Below are 17551 nucleotides of genomic sequence, written 5' to 3'. Positions count from 1 at the left end.
AGGGACCCACTTGACAACCACTGGGGTAAACTCCCTGTCACTTTCTGTTCTCATCAGCCTAGTGCGCCTGGTTGCCATAGCAGCGTGTTGTACACATGCCTGTGCACAAACCACCACCCTATATTCGTGTTGTACACATGCCCGTGCACAAACCACCACCCTATATTCGTGTTGTACACATGCCCGTGCACAAACCACCACCCTATATTCGTGTTGTACGCATGCCCGTGCACAAACCACCACCCTATATCCGTGTTGTACGCATGCCCGTGCACAAACCACCACCCTATATCCGTGTTGTACACATGCCTGTGCACAAACCACCACCCTATATTCGTGTTGTACACATGCCCGTGCACAAACAACCACCCTATATCCGTGTTGTACACATGCCCGTGCACAAACCACCACCCTATATCCGTGTTGTACACATGCCCGTGCACAAACCACCACCCTATATTCGTGTTGTACACATGCCCGTGCACAAACCACCACCCTATATTCGTGTTGTACACATGCCCGTGCACAAACCACCACCCTATATTCGTGTTGTACACATGCCCGTGCACAAACCACCACCCTATATTCGTGTTGTACACATGCCCGTGCACAAACCACCACCCTATATTCGTGTTGTACACATGCCCGTGCACAAACCACCACCCTATATTCGTGTTGTACACATGCCCGTGCACAAACCACCACCCTATATTCGTGTTGTACACATGCCTGTGCACAAACCACCACCCTATATGCGGCTCGCTGAGAAAATCACGACGGAAGTAAATTTTGTCTTTCGTGGCGCTTTTTGTGAACTTGTAGATGTTCAGGACGGGAACCCCTTTTGGTGTTTTAAGCATTATGTTATACGTTAGCTATGTGCCGCACTACGAGCTATTTTTTTTTTTTATCTTGAAAACGTGCAAATTCTTTAACAGCGAACATTTTTCATTCAAATCTTATGCTTCTGGGATGTCCCTGAAACAACATATTTTGAGATGTGGGTCGGCGGCCAATTACATACTGTATCTTTTTTAGGGTTCGTGACGTGAAATGTTTGAGAACAACCGATATACTGTAGAAACATAGGTTTTTGGAATCGGCCATAAGCATAAACGGGGCTTTCGCTGCCAGTCCCGCTCAGTTTGTGTGAACGCAGCGCGGGACCGGACTCACGCCGTCACCTTGTTTACATTGTGCTCCGCCGTGTGCAACGCGAGCAGAACGAGGCGACGTAACGCACAGCCTGTCACCATTCAGCAGAACGAGGCGACGTAACGTACAGCCTGTCACCATTCAGCAGAACGAGGCGACGTAGCGCACAGTCTGTCACCGCTCAGCAAAACGAGACGACGTAGCGCACAGCCTTTCATCTCTCAGCAGAACGAGGCGACGTAGCGCACAGCCTTTCATCTCTCAGCAGAACGAGGCGACGTAGCGCACAGCCTTTCATCGCTCAGCAGAACGAGGCGACGTAGCGCACAGCCTTTCATCGCTCAGCAGAACGAGGCGACGTAGCGCACAGCCTGTCACCGTTCAGCAGAACGAGGCGACGTAGCGCACAGCCTTTCATCGCTCAGCAGAACGAGGTGACGTAGCGCACAGCCTTTCATCGCTCAGCAGAACGAGGCGACGTAGCGCACAGCCTTTCATGGCTCAGCAGAACACAATAATGCATCTGTCATCGTGCAGCCAGCCAGTGATGGGGCTAACCAGTCAGAAAAAGCCCCAAAATGTACACCACCCCCCCACGGTACATTCCCAGCATGCTCTCTGCCTTCCTGCATGCTCGCCCGCCCACCGTAGCTATAACCTTATACGCTCGCTGCTACATTTGACATGTGGAAAAACATGCCCGTCTCGGTCGCTGTCACGGAGGTATTATATACATATATGAGCCCACTTACCTTGACCTTAATGATGTCATTAGGTGTACATATATATATATCCAATAGGACTGCCTGGGCTGGTGTTTTTGAAGCCCCCTTTTTCGTCGGGACTGCATTTAAACTATCTCACGGGTTGCTTTTCTTCCCGCTTATACTCGACTTGGCCCTTCTACTTCCATTTTCACAGCCGCATCGTTTTCATGAGGCTTATTGCTATGGATACTATTACCAATGCAATAACAAGGGAATTGACCTAAACCCCTAAATTAGACCCGGTTTCTAAAAGTGTGCCAGGACTTATAAACATGCATGGGGGGAAAAAGCTTTGAATTTAAACCTTTTCCTGAGAATCAGGAAGTATCATTAATAAATGTATTACCCTCAGTCAAACATGTAGGGCTACAAACAATAAATAAAACTGTGCATTACGACATGGGGGCCTGGGAAAGCCCGGTTTGAATGGAAAATGTGTAGGGCTCCTGACAGACAGACGGTCCAGCGTGGTCGGGTAATGGTTGTTGGCATCTTTGGCAGACCTTTGGCACTCACTGGCAGTCATGCATGGGAGGAGCACAGCGGTCCACATGGGCACACAAAGAGCTTGTGTCTGACACTGCAGGCTCTTTCAAACCCCAAAAAGCTATATGGTGTGCAAAAAAAAGTCAATTATTACCGTTTATTTTCATTCCGTTTTAACCCATGCTTTAGCTATTGGAAACATTGCAGATCTACAAGCTCGTAGCGCGCCACCGAGTGGCGTGCTACGAGCTTGTAGATCTGCAATTTTTGTAATAATCGAAGAACGACTGACATAGAAACATAGCTTTTTCAGAAAGCTGTCGGGATGTAGAAGACATTTTTTGTAATCTGATCTCAGGTCAAAATGGGTTAAGTTGTGTTCAGTCCACTTTGCATGTGTCTCATATCTCATGGTAAACCCCCCCGCCTCCCCCAAAAAAAATGAAACAATGAATTGTATCTGATGAATTGTCGCAAAGAAAATCAAATTTTCTTAATTCTCTGCTCTGAATCGGAGGCCTGATTGCTTGGCAGAGTCATTGATGGGAGGGTCCCAGGCCACAAGAGAGAGAGAGAGAGAGAGAGAGAGAGAGAGGGCTGCAGCCATATTGATTTTGGGCTCAGCTTCCCAACAACAGCCCCCACAGACTGGCACAGGATCAACCAGGCAAGGCAGCGTCTGGCCTGCCCAGAGCTCCTGCCAGAGAAGACATAATATTACATCCACCGTTCACCTCTTCCCTCATTTTTCTTCAGCCCCTCTCCCTCTCTGTCTCCTTCTCGTCTGATGTCTTACCCTCCTCTCCTCTCCTCTCCTCTCCTCTCCTCTCCTCTCATCTCCTCTCCTCTCCTCTCCTCTCCTCTCCTCTCCTCTCCTCTCCTCTCCTCTCCTCCATCTCTGTTTGTAGTTGAGCCAAGGGCAGGGTCGAACCGACGTTGCCAGGCAGGACTCATGTGGAACTGTTATCCCCCTCACACTCACACACGGTCGCACGCGCAGGCATGCGTTTGACATCACAGACAAGCAAAACAAACATAATGATATAACATATATAGGACATATGTGTGTGGATAAAATGTGTACACACAGAGACCTGCACATTAATGTATGTGCAGGTAAATTCATTATAGACATGTACTGTACACTCTGTCTGTCCACAGTCGTCGTCCCCCCCCCCCCCCCCCTTGAGTGTCCAAAGACGTGCCCGACGTGGTTGTCCATGTGTTTGTGTGGGCATGCACTCTGTGTATTTTTGTGCGAGCGTGCATTGTAGCGTCTGCTCCTCCCTCTGCCCGTTTCCCATGCTATATATTACGGTAAATGGCTGGCAATGAGCTGTTTCCTGTGTCTCTGCGCTCACTCGGGGCTCACTCCGTCCTCCTCTCTTCATGTCCGCATCGGAAAAAGAACAGGCTGTCCTATTCCCGAGGCACGAGGGGGGGGGGGGGGGGGATAAACGAGAGAAAAAGACAAGAGGGAGAGAGGGAAAAAGAGAGAGAAGACAGTCAGAGGGAGTGCAGGAAGGAAGAGAGGAGGAGAGAGAGGTATAGATGGAGAGCACAGAGAGGGAGAGAGAGAGAGAGAGAGAGAGGAGGCGGAGTAGAGACGAGCATCAGAGAGATATTTACAGAGACACGTTTCGGGACGCTCTCCTCAAATCGTGCACACCTTGTTTTGTTATGCCACACCGCCGCAACATGCTGGAATTGTCAAGTGGTTCATAACTATCTATTCCAATCAGGCGTAAATTGAATTATTGGACTGAATTGAGCGGCGAGAGAAGCTTGTCGAAAGTATTCCATGCTGTTTCACCAGAACAGCATGGAATAGAGAGCATAAAGATAGAGCATAGAGAATTAAGCTGCCTCTTTTATTCTTTTTACTCTTCTGGTCTTTCTTCTTTCCACTCTACCCCTCACTTTTTTGTTAACTTCCTGCTTTTCTTTGCTTTCATGTATCGGCAAAATAAACTGGGCGGGAACCCCTTTTGGTGTTAGCATTATGTTATGCTTTAGCTATTGAAAAATAGCAGATCTACAAGCTCATATAGCTTGTAGGTGTGCTATTTTTGAAGAATCGTGAAAAGTGACATGAAAGTGTTTGAGAACGTGTTTGAAAACATAGCTTTTTCAAGAAAACAGTCAGGGTTTAGAAGACATTTGCAGAATCTGATCTCAGGTCAGAATGGGTTTTAATGTGAGGAAATGTTGCGTACGCGTACACCACCATGGCACACTTCAGGGGCTCTCCCCTCGGTCCAAACATAACAGCAGAAGTGGGGATGCGGGGAAGTGGAAGGTTCTGCCGTTTCACGTCGGGGCTCGTGGAGCGAGGAGACGCAGAGCATATAAACTGCCATAATATACGTTCCTCACATCAGTATCCCCCGCACGCGTTCTTCTTTGTCGTGAATGCGTCGCCAGTCTTTTCCTCAAACGCAGTCCCTTTCCCTCTTGACGTGCATGAGGTCCCCTTTAGGGCTCGGTTCAGATGACACGTCGTCGGAACCGTTTCCACAACTGGTTTTCCATTCAGTTCACACTTCCATTCTGTTCAGAGAAGCTTCCAGTTCAGCATGCAGTTCACGTCTGTCCGTCGCAGTCGCCTCCTGTGCCATTCCCTTGAGTTCCCCCCCCCCCCCCCCTCGCTCGTTGACTTTGAGTTGACTTTGACCTTCGTTCCCATGTGGACTTTTAAGAAGAACAACAATGATGATGGAAGGATTTAAGCGTGCACTTTCTGATCAAATAAAACCCCCAGAAATATGGCTTTACAAAGTAAAGGGGCGGTCACGGACAACTGTCGCATGTTATTTGAATGAGGGAACGGCCTGTCCTCACTTCCATGTGATGAATGTCCCCAGGGCACACATCATGGGGCCTCTTTATGTATGGAACGTGTGTGTGTGTGTGTGTGTGTGTGTGTGTGTGTGTGTGTGTGTGTGTGACTGTGTGTGACTGTGTGCGTATTTTAGTGACACTGCGAGCTGGTTGTGCAGTCTTTCTCTTGCTAAATGTTGAGAATGTCGATTGGTTTCATCTACTGTATTTATCCGTTCAGATGTAATCTGAAACGAATTCTGATTAATTCTACACGTAACGCACACACAAGTGTTTGTATGTGTGTGTGTGTGTGTGTGTGTGTGTGTGTGTGTGTGTGTGTGTGTGTGTGCATCAGAGAGAGTGAAATACAAAGAGGACAAAGTGACTGATATAGAATATGCATAGCTTCATGCCAATTATAAAGATCTCTCTCTCTCTCTCTCTCTCTCTCTCTCTCTCTCTCTCTCTCAGGGTACATCCCCAGCTACTTGGAGAAGGATGAGCCTTGTGTGGTGTGCGGGGACAAGGCCACAGGCTACCACTACCGCTGTATTACCTGTGAGGGCTGCAAGGTGAGGCCGTACGACACATGCACATCACCGTACACGTCACTGTACACCGTACACATCACCGTACACGTCACTGTACACCGTACACATCACCGTACACGTCACTGTACACCGTACACATCACCGTACACGTCACTGTACACCGTACACATCACCGTACACGTCACTGTACACCGTATACATCACCGTACACATCACCGTACACCGTACACATCACCGTACACCGTACACATCACCGTACACCGTACACATCACCGTACACATCACCGTACACATCACGTACAACACATGCACACACCACGGACGCATTCTGTACAAAGTGAGCACCGATAAATGTCATCGTTGTTGGGTAGAGACCTCCCACTGTATCTCCATATTCAAACGTTTTGTGTTATTTTCGTTTGTGTAAAGAACGCCCTGCTTGATCATTCTACACGGCGCCAGACAAAAACATCAAAAGTAGCAGATCTTAAAAGCTGGAAAACGTTGCCGCTACAAAGGCAAAATGCCGTATGTACTGCATGTATGTTGCCATTTTCCCCATCCCAGAGCACGCATCCTCGCGTGCGGTACACACACACAAACTTGGATATACACCACAGGAACATGAAATCCATCCTCAAATACTACGTGTGTACATATTTACGTATGCATAGGAATATACAAATACGCCACGACATGCATGCATGGCTTCATACATAAACATTCACAGGGACATAATTTAGCACTTGTATACATATATACATATATGTACTGTATATATAATGGAAGAATGCCCACTCATTGCCCATGACTACACAGACATAGTACACAGAGTCGTGTTATGCACACAGGGACATCCATTCACGTGTGTGTGTGTGCATGAAAATTCATGCATAGACGCACCACATAAATAATGTCTCCCACAGAGAGCCATGATCAGACGCACATAACGATGCTTCTTTGATCACTTTATTTACACACACACATGCAAATAGTGTACACGCAAAACACACAAACCTACGTGGAGGACCAAAGAGTGTGGTCCGACCACCCACACAAAAACATTATGCGCAGGGGAGTATAGTCGTACGCTGTACATGTATGTGGACAAACATGGTGGCACGCACGTTGCACACAAACACGCGGCCGACCCGTGTGATGTTTTGACAGCTATTGTCTTCCCGTCGTGTCGCGCTGAGCCGGTTCAATGGGTTCCCTATAGGAATGGCGCCGTGCATGAGAGCATCGGAGAGACGCCTAAAATCTACAAATGTAATGGGGACTTTGTTGCCATCGCGTTCTCTGTATTCATACGAGTTCTCTGTCACAGCCATTCTCTTCACGCCAACGTTTTCTTTTTCTCCGCCCTCTCTCTGTCTCTCTCCCTCTCTCTTTCTTTCTCTACCTCTGTATCTGCTTCGACTGTGATTTTTTTGTTTTGTCTTTTCTGTTTGCTTTTTGACATTTGCCCATCTTCGCCTGCATGCGTTCGGTGAGCGCTCGCACGCAAACATGCCCCGAAATAAAGCTTGCATGTGAATACTGAAACGCACACAGTCACAGACGGCATGAATAAATTCGTATACACCGTGGACCCGTAGATGGAGAGATAGACACACACACACACACACACACACACACACAGAGTGAGCAGCCTCTGGCGTGACAGCCAGCGAGGCATCGAACATCAAATAAGAGATTGAGTTTGGAGATGACATTTTTATGAGGTAAACATCAACAGGAGTTTATAATGCCTCCGTGTCTGTCTGACTGTCTCTACTGTATCTCTGCCTTTGCATCTGTCTGACTGTATACATCACCGCTGTGGAGCACCGACCTTCTATCTCCATATTTCATACTTTAGTTTTTCTGTAAGCGAATGCCTTTACTTCTTGATACAAGAGGGTCGCACAGAAGTAGTGAAACAATAATGTTTTGGACATGCTAGGGTTTCCCGACAGCAACCATATAATATATATAATAGATATATAATAGATAGATAGATGTATATAATATATCTATATATTATATAGATCAGTGGCTCGCCAACCTTTTTTTCCCGTGACCCAAAAGAGAAATTTGGTGTCTCCCTGGAAACCTGGAACATTTGTTTTTTCTAATTCATGGAATTTCTTTGATTTGTCATTGATTTCTTCATGAACCTACTGCAAAAAATAACTTAATTATGGTTTTAATTCATGGAAATTTTAGCTTTTTTTTCTTTCTTTTTTTCTTTTTTTTGGCAAATGTTTTAAAATGAGTAATAATTAAAAACAAGAAAAAAATAAAGGGACCCATAGAAACTGGTCCACGGTCCAACCTTGGGTCCCGACCCAGTGTTTTGGGAAACACGCATATACATTACATTAATATATACATTAATATGCGTGTTTCATCTTTTTGTCCGTCCGTCCGTCTGTCCAGGGCTTCTTCCGCCGTACCATCCAGAAGAACCTGCACCCCGCCTACTCCTGCAAGTACGATGGCTGCTGCATCATCGACAAGATCACCCGCAACCAGTGCCAGCTCTGCCGCTTCAAGAAGTGCATCGCCGTGGGCATGGCCATGGATCGTGAGTGACACACAGTCACACACACACACACACACACACACACACACACACACACACACACACACACAGTCACACACACACACACAAACACACACACACACAGATCTACACACAAGCATGCGCGCAACGACACACATACGTGCAGGCACACAAAGATGCAATTAAGGGCGCGCACTCTTCGCTCACTCACAGGCACGCACACGCACACACACAAACACACACACACACACACACACACACACACCCACACACACACACACAGACTCGATCTAAATGCAAGCAGGCTCATGGAGGATAATGACCATAATCAGAAACACGGTCACCACGGTAACGGCATTTGCATCGCAGTTTCCTTGAGAAACCGCTCTGCAAGTTCGCCAGTCGACCTAATTGGCGGACAAGCAACTATAGCGATAATTATAACAATTATGTCGAAGTCAGTGGAATGGAATTATGAAACTGACCTGTAAGTTAACGCGTAGCACTTACAAAGTTCCGCAAAGCCGCAATTTGCAACACTTAGATTTATTTTTATAATTATGGGTTGAAACTAGAGGTAAATGGTAAACGGTGAATTTATATAGCTTTGCATAGATTGGGCATTACATTCATTACAGTCACGCACACATTCATACACCGATGGTGGCGGAAACCACGCAAGGCAGCAACCAGTACATCAGGAGTAATTAGGGGTTCAGTGTCTTGCTCAAGGACACTTTGACACTAGCCCGGGTTCGAACCGGCAACCTTGCGGTTACCATCCAGCCACTGCCGCCCTAGAGGTGCAACACCAGCCATTGACAATCCATCCATCCAAACAGAAAAGTCTGATCTGCTTGTATATAAAACGACATTAAACTCACCAACATTGCAGCTGTAAGGTGAAGCTTGAATTATCCTCTTTCAATCTGCAAAGCGTTTGTTTCATAAAAATCCACCGTATAAGGTTATGAGCTACTCTCTGTACAGGTGTTCTAGTTTGGGAAGTGCTCGTTTTCATTAACGCATCATGCTGCTGCATGTGCACATTTGAAACGGGTGGTTCGCAGGGCCGTTCAGTGACTTCCCACGAGCGCTTCCAACACAGAATTTAGCAGAAAGTAGCTCATAACATGTCTACGATGGGTTTTTATAAAAACACACTCTTTGCAGATTAGAAGAGAATAATTCAAGCTTCCCTTACAGCTGCTATGTAACTATGTTGGTCAGTTTAACATCGATTAATCCAAGCAGATCAGACTTTTCTGTTTGGATGAATGAAATGAAATGAATTTTTACAGTGCACGCCTGCACTACTACTGCTGCTACACAAACTCGGCTCCCACGGGAATTAATGTTAAGAAATACTGCAGCAATAACTGCATGGTGGTGGTGTGGGCGGAGTAGCACCGTGTTCATTATGAAAACGTATTTTATTTTAATCTCCACATCTCTGCCCTCGAATTACCTCCTTTTTTTCCCTTCCCTCTCCTGTAACGCTCTCCTCCGCTGTAGTCTGAAAAACCACCTCTTCAGACTCCATCTGAAGAGGTGGCACTTGCCATAGCACACTTGCCCTAGCCTTGACGACCTTACAGGCATATATGCAAAGGCTCAATTTATGTAATTTAGATAGCATTTTATGTAGACATACAGTAGCACTCTATAGTGTACGCATAGTTTCATTGTACAGACATTCCACTGTTAGACGAATATTAGGTTCTTAGCTTACGTATATGATGACAATTATTTATGCAATTTTTTATGTATTACCATTGTTCTTGTTAGCATTACGTTATGCTTTAGCTATTGAAAAATAGCAGACCTGCAAGCTCATAGCACGCCACTCGGTGGCGCGCTATGAGCTTGTAGATCTGCTATTTTTTTTGAAAAATCGAAGGACCACTGACATAGAAACAACACTTTTTCAGAAAATACATTTTTAGAATCTGATCTCAGGTCAGAACGGGTTAAGAGCGTCTGCTAAACGGTAAACCGTCCTCCTCCCCGTCCTCCACAGTGGTGTTGGACGACAGCAAGCGCGTGGCCAAGCGGCGCCTCATCGAGGAGAACCGCGAGAAGCGGAAGAAGGAGGAGACGCTGAAGACGATGCAGAACCGTCCGGAGCCCACGGGGGCCGAGTGGGAGCTGATACGCATGGTGACCGAGGCCCACCGCCACACCAACGCCGCGCAGGGCTCCCACTGGAAGCAGAAACGCAAGTTCCTGGTGAGAGACGCACGCATGCACACGCGTCATGGCCACCTTACTTTAAACACAGGGAGGCTCTGATTAGTTTGTCTTTTTGAGTGGTGCAACCACTCCCAGGAACAGCAATGTCCGTGTTCACCTATGTGACGTTAACGGGGGAGGGGGAGAGGGGAGTTGCACCACTCAGTTCACACGGGTGTGATTCTTTTCACAGAATCAACTGTTTTGTATGTCTATATTTATACAGTATATAATAATAGTATATAGTAAGTGTATATAGAACAGACTGTCTGTATATATACTACGTATACTGCGAAAGTGTCCGTTTTAACTCTGAGTGTAAAAATTAACAGCGTGCAGTGGATATACGTAAATATCAAAAACATTTGTTTCATCAGCAAATATGAGGCTCATTCGATGCTTTGGCGTAACAGTGCTGTCGCAAACCACCAAAAACACAGTTGCGTTAATTTGCCATTCCAATGCCCACACACACACACACACACACACGCACGCATCCACGCATATGAGAACAGTTCATGCATTTTAATGTCGGTATACCACGTCGTCTTGTTTTCCCTCCCCGGCTGTAGAAAGAGACACTTTCTCCGTGCTCCTAAATATGTGAGCGCTCTTCCACCCCTCCGTGTCTCTCCTTCTGTCTCCGTCTGACACGGTGGTGCACCGGGTGGACAATACATGCAGCGCTTTGCATTAGTATGGAACATACATTCTGTCAATAGACCTGCATGCGGCCCGGCCAGTGAATATTGACATCGAGGAAGTAGGCTCCATTATAAAAATGTATGTTCTTGGCATACTCAAAGGGGAGCAATAACACCGTATATGCATGTGCAGACACAAATGCAACGTGGGTGCACATCCATGCAAACACTTAGCATGACGTGTGTCTGCCAATGCTCCAGGGCTCGCGTCGGAAACACAGACTTCCTGGCTGCTGATAAAACCCAGGGGACCTGAAGTAGTGACATGAAGTGCATTGTTGAACGCTTCTGCACATAGTTGAAGAGTGTTATCTATCTATCTATCTATCTATCTATCTATCTATCTATCGATCTATCGATCTATCTATCTATCGATCTATCGATCTATGTGTTTTTTATTCCTACAATGACCACAATGCTTTGGTGCACCTTATGGAGAGGGGGGAGGTGTGACTTATAGTCCGGGAAGGAAGTGAGACCACATTTCCATGACAGGTTTTTGACTAAAATACTAGACACATATTATACAAGTGTTTCTTGTGTCCTAAACATCATTAAAATAAGACCTGGTTGCAAAAGGGGTGAAGTGGCCCTGTTATGGTTGCCTGTTCTTTCGAGAACAGGCAAAGACAGCCTATAATAAGCTTGATAACTGTGTGTGTGAATATGTGAACGCAGTGGCGTGCACACAGACATTTAGAGGGGCAGGTGCTCAAGTGAAAAAAGGACACCTTGTGCAGCGCGTGGAACCGGCCGGTTGAGATTTATAGATTGACCATTGTCAACATGGTCCACATTCTGTACACTGGGGGGGGGGGGGGGGAAGTAAAAAAAAATCTTCCAAAAGGGCACATTGCTGTCCAGAGGGCAAAGGGCAGGTTCTCTAGCACCACCTAATGTCTATCCGTGCACGCCAAAACGTGTGAACGTTTTCGGGAAAGATGGCGGATGTAGTGAAGGTTTTCACTAAATGCGGAGCTACGGAGTTGCACTGGCAACCTCCCTGCTGTGTGTGTGTGTGTGTGTGTGTGTGTGTGTGTGTGTTATGTGGACAAAGAAAGAGTGTTCCGGTGAACTATTCCTTTAAGAACCAGGCCTGCTCCTGCTAAGGCTGTCGGTTCTTCTGAAGTAAGGGCTGATGAGGCTTTATCCTGACAGAACTGTTCTTTATCCTGACAGAACTGTTTGTTCATTCTCTCTCTCTCTCTCTCTCTCTGTCTCTGTGTCCTTCATCTCTTTCTGCCTTCTTGTCTTTCCTCCGTCTATTATTTGGTGGGTTTATGTGACTTAATCCTTGTGGGCTCTTAACTAGCCCTAATTCCCTCACCCCTCCCTCCCTCTCCACCACCACCACCAATGTCTCCATGTCTTCGTTCCGTCCGTGTTGGTCTTATCCCTGTCTTTTCCTCAGACCACCCTCCAATCCCTCTACTAATCTTGCCACAGGCCTATCGCCAGTCACGTGCGCCTTGCCTCCGAACTGGCACGGATATTGGCGCATCTTTTCGGTCTCTCTGTCTTTTGTCTCTCTGAGCCATCTTCCCCCATTACTGCCCTGGCATGTATACGGACTGTTCCGGAAAGCCCTGTCAGGCCCTGTCAGCCCTGTCAGTGCACGCAGGGCGCAGGCCTCTGGTAGTTGCATGTGCACGCAAGCGCGCACACACACACACACACAGAGTTGTGTGTTCTACTGTTAGCCTATACGCTATACACCTAGCATACCATGCACATGGATGCAACAGGCCTGCACACGTCGATGCATACATAGATACACAGACACGCGTCTATCCATGTGTTCACACACACACACACACACACACACACAGTCACACACACACACACACACACACACACACACACACACACACAGTCACACACACACACACACACACACACACACAGTTGTGTGTTCTATACTGTTATACGCTATACATAGCATGCATATGACGATCCTTTTTGGGAAAAGAGCGTACGCCGCCTGCTAATCATTTCATCCATTGGCCACGCTTGCGTATAGCCTATACGTGCGCATGTCGCGCAGGGAATAATTATGGTGTAGTACGGCCTGAATAAAACTATAGGCACCACACACACACACACACACACACACACACTGTGCACACTGGCAGACCGTGTGTGTTTTGGGCCAGGATTAGCCGAGCAGCTTACTGTGCGTTAGACGGCTGCTCAACTCGCTCGCTCCCAGCAGGACGGAGCTGCGGCGGGGGGGGGGGGGGGGAAGGGGGGGTTGGGGGGGAGGGGCGCGCGGCCCAGGCGGGGGGGGCTTTATTAACAATCTGTAGCCCAGGAACAGGTGAGCCAGGCTGGGAGAAGCGGGCAGAAGGGGAGGATGGGGAGAGGCTTAGTCTAGGCAGGGGCTGAGAGAGGGTTTTTTGATGCACCCACGGTGCCTGGCAGGTGTTGTGGCGGCGGTTGCTAGGCAACTAGAGGGGAAATGGCAAGGTGCGATGGGAAAGGGGGCCATATGGGATTGGGGTGGAGGTGTGTGTGTGACTGTGTGTGTGTGACTGTGTGTGTGTGTGTGTGTGTGTGTGTGTGTGTGTGTGTGTGTTCACGTAGAGTCAGGCGAGGTGTAAGCATGTCCCAAATAAGGAGAGATAAATCGGGCACCTGGTGGGAGTGCATGTGTGCGACACATGTATAGAAAAAAAACAGGCGTGTCTATTCGTTGGCATGCAGCGGCTCTCTCTCTCTCTCTCTCTCTCTCTCTCTCTCTCTCTCTCTCATCTATCCGTGTTGTGTGTGTCTCGGGGAGTGGATTTCACCCCTCGCGCATTCTTAGCCTAAAGAATTAGCCCATAATTAGATTTTTAACCATACAATTTCGGGATTAGCCTCACTGCGTGACTATAGCCCACCCAGGTTATAACCTAGAAAGAATCGAGAAAAGAAAAAAATAAACGCCAGTGCAGTTCAATTCATGCCAGAATAATATACTGTATATAATAATATAATAATAATAATAATAACAGTAATACTCAACCTTATAGCTTATAGCTTAACCCATTCTGGGCGGGAACCCCTTTTTGTGTTTAAGCGTTATGTTATGCTTAAAACGCTTAAAATGGTGAAAATGTGAATATATATTCTTTCAGAGCGAACGTTTTTAACTTGAATCTTTGCTTCTGGGGGGGTTCCTTCCTGGAACAGCATATTTTCAGATGGGGGTCAGTGGCCAAATACAGATAATTCTGGGGGTCCTTGACATGAAAAGAACCAGCTCAGTGGCCTTGTGTGTCCGCCCTGAGACTGGGAGGTCGGGGTTCGATCCCCGGCCGGGTCATACCAAAGACTGTAAAAATGGGACCCATAGTGCCTCCCTCTCAGCATCAAGGGTTGGATTGGGGGTAAGTCCCTGCGACATACTAGTGTCATGTCCAGGGGGTGTACTTGTACATCAAGCTGCCTCACGCTACAGAAACAGGAGATAGGCTCCTGCCCCTATATGGGCCTCATGGCTCGGCAAGGCTATACTTACTCGACATGAAAAAGTTAGAATACCACTGACATATAGAAACATGAGGTTTTTCAGAAAACCTTCAGGATTTAGAAGACTTTTTTAAAGAATCGTCCTCAGGTCAAAGTGGGTTAAAGGAAAGTTAGCAGGGCTAAACGTCTCTCTAATCCAGTTAGGCGTGGGTTCTATAGCTCAGTGGAACAAACAACCTACCCAGACCTTGAGCATACGTAGCCATATATACTGCACAGTTCCACAGCATGTTGGTCTTGGCAAACCGTCAGCCCTGATCTATATATATATTATATATATATATATATTTCTTTTCAGTTTTTTACGATGTGTAGGTATAATCAATCTGTCACTCTTCAATGGTAGACGCGGCTTCTGAGGCCAGATAGGCGGGACTTACAGAGAGCCAGAACTAGTGGTCATTTATTTTCCACTCTGCTATAAACCCCTCTCTCTCTCTCTCTCTCTCTCTCTCTCTCTCTCTCTCTCTCTCTCTCTCTCTCTCTCTCTCTCTCTCTCTCTCTCTCTCTCTCTCTCTCTCTCTCTGCCTCGCTCGGCTTCCTCCGGTTTGTGTCTGGGGAGAGATAGGGTAGGTTGTACATACAGACAGACAGACAGACAGACAGACAGATGGGGAAGTAAATATCCTGACGTTATAGTGTTAATGTTTTCAGCAGATTTTGGTTTTGTCTTTTTTTTATTTTAGAGAGGGACAGACAGTGTAGGCTGATGGTGACATGCAGTAAAGGCCGTCGTCGGGATCGGGAGTCGAACCCGCGGCACACTGCCAGGCTGGACCGCTGAGCCACGGCCCAGGCCGATTTTGGTTTAGTCTTTTGAATAAGACACCATTTAGTCTTAGACCTATTTAATCTCCTGAAATTGTTTAGTCTTAATCTCGTCTCGTCTAGTCAAAATCTTTAGTCTTTTAGTCAACCAAATTAACACTGAGACCCGCCATGTATCCTTCTCTCCTTGTCTCCTCTCCTCTCTCTGCCTCCTTCATGTCTTGTCAGTTTCCATGCACACCCAGCGTAGAATGAAACGTTTCTGTATTTATCCTTCTCGCCCCCAGGCGGAGGTGGAGGGGCTGCTCTCTCTCTCTCTCTCTCTCTCTCTCTCTCTCTCCTCTGGCTCTCCTCGTTGCCGCCGTAAAGACTCGGAAATAGAACGAATTGTTTTAGAACGCTGAGCTTGCGGAGGAGCCGCAGTCAGATTTGCTTACTTAAACCCTAAATGGGCCCTAACCATTACGAGGAGTATCAAAGCAGCCCCGTCAGCCCCAAAGCCACCAGATGAGTGTGGGCGCCGTAACTTCCACAAGTATAGGATGCAGAGTCTTTTTTAATCGGAGTCGGATGAACCCTATGGCCCCGTGTGTACCATGGCGTCTATATATAGACGAGCAGGGCGAAGCAGAGACCAGCGGGGGGGGGAAAACCCTGCCATGTGCGCTGGAGTAAAGGCTCTGTGTATACGCAGCCGCCTCCCTCTGCACAACACGCGGAAAAACAGCCAATAAACATGTCTATTATTTGGAATGTATTTGACCACTTCAACCCCTAGCATGCCTATATGGCGGTCCCTGAGCCCCGACACAGGCCAGGTCACCCTCAGGACAGCGCCTGCGCGCTACTTCTACACTGACTTGCAAACATGCAAACAGAGAGCCAGTTCCAAGGAGATCTGTGAGAGCATTCAGCAGCAGCACCAGGTATACTGTATATATACGACCATGCGAGCCTCTGGCCCGCGTGGAGGAGAGTCGCTGTGTGAACTGGAGAGAGCGTGTAAAGTCAGGGGGGCTGCAGACGTTGCTTTGCTTTGCTCCGTGTGTGCTCAAACATTGCACAGCTTTTTCCCCCTGTCCGTCTCCCCGCGTCTGCCTCTCTGTTTGTCTGTGTGTGCGTCCGTTTGACTCCCTGTGTGTGTGTGTGTGTGTGTGTCTGTGTGTGTGTGTGTGTGTGTGTGCGTGTGCGTGCGTGCGTGTCGTCAGTTAGCTGACACACTTGGCCCGTGCAAGGGTTACACAGTGTTCTCGCTCTGAGCTCTGTGGTCACAGGGATCTGCATGGAGGGAGAGAGAGAGAGCGGCTTTTACGAGAACCAGGAGAAACAGCCAGTTCACTTCCTACAGCTGGGCGTGTGTGTGTGTGTGTGTGTGTGTGTGTGTGTGTGTGTGTGTGTGTGTGTGTGTGTGTGCGTGTGCGTGCGTGCGTGGTGTGTGTGTGTGTGTGTGTGTGTGTGTGTGTGAGTGTGTGTGTGTGTGTGTGTGTGTGTGTGTGTTTGAAATTCTCCGCATCGTTACCATTAAAACTGTACTTTCACCAGCGGAAATATTCCATTACTCTGCTCACATGTTGCACACATAGCAGGACATGCAAAATTGGCAATGCATAGAAATCAATGGCAGCTGCAATTGGACACGGGTTAGTTAGAGGCAAACTCAGTAGCCGGAGACTCCGCAGAACAAATGCAGGATATTGTTTTTTTAAATCAAGTGCACTGGCTAGTATATAGTCTCACATTTGACAGGCCCGTATTTGTTTTTGGTCTCACCTTTAGCTGAGATTTGCCCCTGTATTTTCTGTATACATAAGTATTATTGCGACTGAAGGTTGCATAAATGTTACTATGAAAACGTGCAATTCCCGTCGTCACTCAGAAAGGGCGAGGTCGCTGCTCGCCCGTATAGGCGTCTTACTGGTGTAGTAAATACTGTAAATCTCATGCAGCCTACGTGTTTATTTCATTTAAATGTACTTTATACCACTAATGCAGCTGTTTGAG

The 17551-nt window shown here is 47.3% G+C and overlaps 1 protein-coding gene across 3 annotated transcripts in view; it reads left to right on the top strand.

The window, feature by feature from the left end:
* Window positions 1–17551, top strand: part of LOC308333376 (thyroid hormone receptor alpha) — a 206832-nt gene that overhangs the window by 179667 nt on the left and 9614 nt on the right. For all 3 annotated transcript variants that reach the window (XM_080789753.1, XM_080789754.1, XM_080789755.1), the window contains 3 exons: window positions 5703–5803; window positions 8207–8354; window positions 10354–10562. In XM_080789753.1, the coding sequence (XP_080645879.1) occupies window positions 5703–5803; window positions 8207–8354; window positions 10354–10562 (458 nt within the window). The remainder of the gene's footprint in view (window positions 1–5702; window positions 5804–8206; window positions 8355–10353; window positions 10563–17551) is intronic.

This window comes from Protomyctophum bolini (assembly GCF_963924005.1).
Source record: "Protomyctophum bolini genome assembly, chromosome: 18".
Lineage (NCBI taxonomy): Eukaryota > Metazoa > Chordata > Actinopteri > Myctophiformes > Myctophidae > Protomyctophum > Protomyctophum bolini.
Note: the sequence above shows the minus strand (reverse complement) of the source record. Positions and strands in the feature narration are given on the sequence as shown.